Raw genomic sequence first — 2808 nt, 5'->3', positions numbered from 1 at the left:
TTTTTTTTTTTTTTTTTTTTTTTTGGTGACCGGTAAGGGGATGAAACCTTTGGCTTGGTGTCGTCCACACCGCGCTCAGCCCATGAGCACACCGGCCATCCCTATATAGGATCCGAACCCATGGCCTCAGCGCTCCCAGTGCCACACTCTACCAAGTGAGCCATGGGGTCAGCCCTTAAGAGTAATTTTGAAAACAACTTCTTAAAAAATATATTTTCCTAAATAAATATATCAGTGAAAACTAATAATTTGATTTATACCTTAAAAGTTGGAACAGAAAGCTGTTCGAATGATGATGAACTTTCTTCACTGGTTGGTGTATCCAGATCAAGGGGACGATGCAATGAAGACTTAGAGGTTCTTTTGTTGGTTGGGTGCTTAACTGACCAATTAATTACCTGGAACTGAGTAAGGTAAGTCTGATAACAATTCATCACAGGTTGTTGAGAAGTAATCTGTTCACTCTCTACTGTTTTCTCACCTTCTACAATATATAGATGTTCTATAATATCATCTTCTCCACCTAATGCTGAAACAAATGAAGCCTGAGAAGGATGAGTTTTGAATGGCAGAGTTCGGGGATCCTGAATGCTTTCTCCGTGGCCAGTAAGAGGTCCTTCTACACTGTGATATATGGAACCCCTACTGTAGTCAGTCTGCTGGGTTTGCTTTTTCTTTTTTTTCCTACCTGGATAAGTTCCAGGTCCTTCATCACTGCTAATAGGCTCAAATTCCTCAGCTGCAGAAAAGTAGGCTTCACTATCAGCCATTGACATACTGGAATCCATTGATCGATACTGATGAAATGAATTGGAGTCTGCTGATGGTGTGTATGGAAATGAACCAAAACTTCTCCTCTGCTTTGGTGAATCTAGTACATTCTCATCACTTCGAGAGACATCACTACTAAACTGTACTCCAACTGTAACAGGCTGCTTGTCTCCATAAAAAGCAGCAGTAAGACTCTTAGTACTGCCAAGTCGGGTGGAACACACAGAGGCTTGTCGTTTCAAGGGAGATCTTAGAGGAGACTGACCTACTGACTTATCCTGAGTATTAGGAGACACAGGGCTGTTTCCTGAAATTTCTGTAGGAATACTAAAACAGAAAGCAAAATTATTACCACTTTCTATACATCATATGATTTACTCTAAGCATAAACAGAAGTATCTACAAAATCCTTTTAGTAATCTTAATAATTTATTTTATGAAAAAAAGAAAATCTAAAATTTTATAACATAGTATCCATTCAAAGTAGCAAGACAGCACAGTATGTGTTTATAACCCCCATGCAGTTTCAAAAAATAGTGAGGCAGCTTAAAACACAATGAAAATTTAAAAGAAACCCAGAGTATAATCTTCTATCTACAATCCATGGATACTAATACATTTATAAGGTGGGGTTTTTTTCATATCCTTTAAAATCTTGTCCAACAAAATATACTAGGGGCCTCTGATTAAAGAGAAGAATTACAGGAGAGGAAAAAATCATAGAAATCTCAATATTTCTGACTTTGGCAAGTGGTTTTTTTCATATCCTTTAAAATCTTGTCCAACAAAATATACTAGGGGCCTCTGATTAAGGAGAAGAATTACAGGAGAGGAAAAAATCATAGAAATCTCAATATTTCTGACTTTGGCAAGTGATGCAGCAGTGCCATTAACCGAGGCAGAACAAGTTGAGAATGATAGGAAAGAGGGCATTTTTTTTATATGAGTTTGAAGTCTCCTTGAAACATCTAAGTAGAAATATCAAGAAGATAGTTAGGCTTGTATATTGGCTAGAATTTTACATTTAAAAGATGTTAGCTAAAGATCATAATTGAAGCCAAACAGTTATTGAGAATGTCTAGTGAAATTGTATAGAATAAGTGGAGAAAAGGGTACAGAATGGAGTCCAGAGGGATAATAGCATTCAACAAATGGCAGGCTGTAGGAGAAAGAGAAAGAGAAAGAAGAAAGGAAGGAAACATGGAGAGCATGGCAATGGAGAAAGAGAAGGAATAGCCAAGGTGGTGGGGGAAAATTTTGAAATGTGCTGTCAAGCCAAGACGAAAGAGTACTTCAAAAAGGGAGTGGCCAACTACTAAGATTAAAAAATATCCACTAGGCTGGAAGGATAATATCCAAAGATTATCACTGAGTGAGATGCCAAGAAACATTTATTTTCATTTTAATTTTCTGTCTTGTCCTAATATTTGGAAAGAATCTATAAGTATTACTTTTATAATCAGAAAGACAACAGCAAAGTGATATTTCAAAATACATTCAAGCACAGGAAAAAAATTTTCTAAAATGTGGGAGTGAAGAGGAAAGAAGTTTTCCTTGCCACAATTTTAGGCAATTACAATGATCAGGTTTCTAATTGAATACCGACCTTACTTGGCCATCATCTCTTTTCATACTATGCAAGAATTCTTTTTGAACCAAATGGTCATCAGCCACAGAAGAGGGACTTTCCTTTTCACTGGCCAACAAAGGCTGTGCAGCACTCGAACTACTATTTTCTTCTGAGGAAGAAGATGAACTATGAGAACGTAATGGTACTTGAAGACTGAGGTGCTGAGTTTTTCTCTCTACTTCTATTCCCACTGATTTGTTTTCCCATTCTTTCCTCTTTATGCTATTCACGTTACCTAAACAGACAAATAAAAAGGTGGCATAAGTGAACAGAAAATTTTCAAAAGCAATTTATAAAAAATATGACAACTTAATTTAATTCCCTGTTTTTAAGTATAATCATTTTTTAAAAAGCACAAGTATCTAATCTCACACAGCAATATGCTAAACACTATAAAAAGATATCTA

General features: G+C 36.3%; 1 protein-coding gene across 1 annotated transcript in view; it reads right to left on the bottom strand.

Moving 5' to 3' along the window:
- LOC103601128 (uncharacterized protein KIAA1109-like) overlaps positions 1 to 2636 on the bottom strand; it is a gene marked incomplete at its 5' end in the record, with an annotated part of 12071 nt that extends 9435 nt beyond the window's left edge. Inside the window, 2 exons of the mRNA XM_008585510.1 lie at positions 261 to 1098; positions 2378 to 2636. Of these exons, the coding sequence (XP_008583732.1) occupies positions 261 to 1098; positions 2378 to 2636 (1097 nt within the window). The remainder of the gene's footprint in view (positions 1 to 260; positions 1099 to 2377) is intronic.
- Between the last annotated feature and the right edge of the window lie 172 nt (positions 2637 to 2808).

The sequence above is a fragment of the Galeopterus variegatus genome, unplaced genomic scaffold, assembly GCF_000696425.1.
Source record: "Galeopterus variegatus unplaced genomic scaffold, G_variegatus-3.0.2 Scaffold3600, whole genome shotgun sequence".
NCBI classification, from domain to species: domain Eukaryota; kingdom Metazoa; phylum Chordata; class Mammalia; order Dermoptera; family Cynocephalidae; genus Galeopterus; species Galeopterus variegatus.
This window is presented reverse-complemented; position numbering and strand designations above follow the sequence as displayed.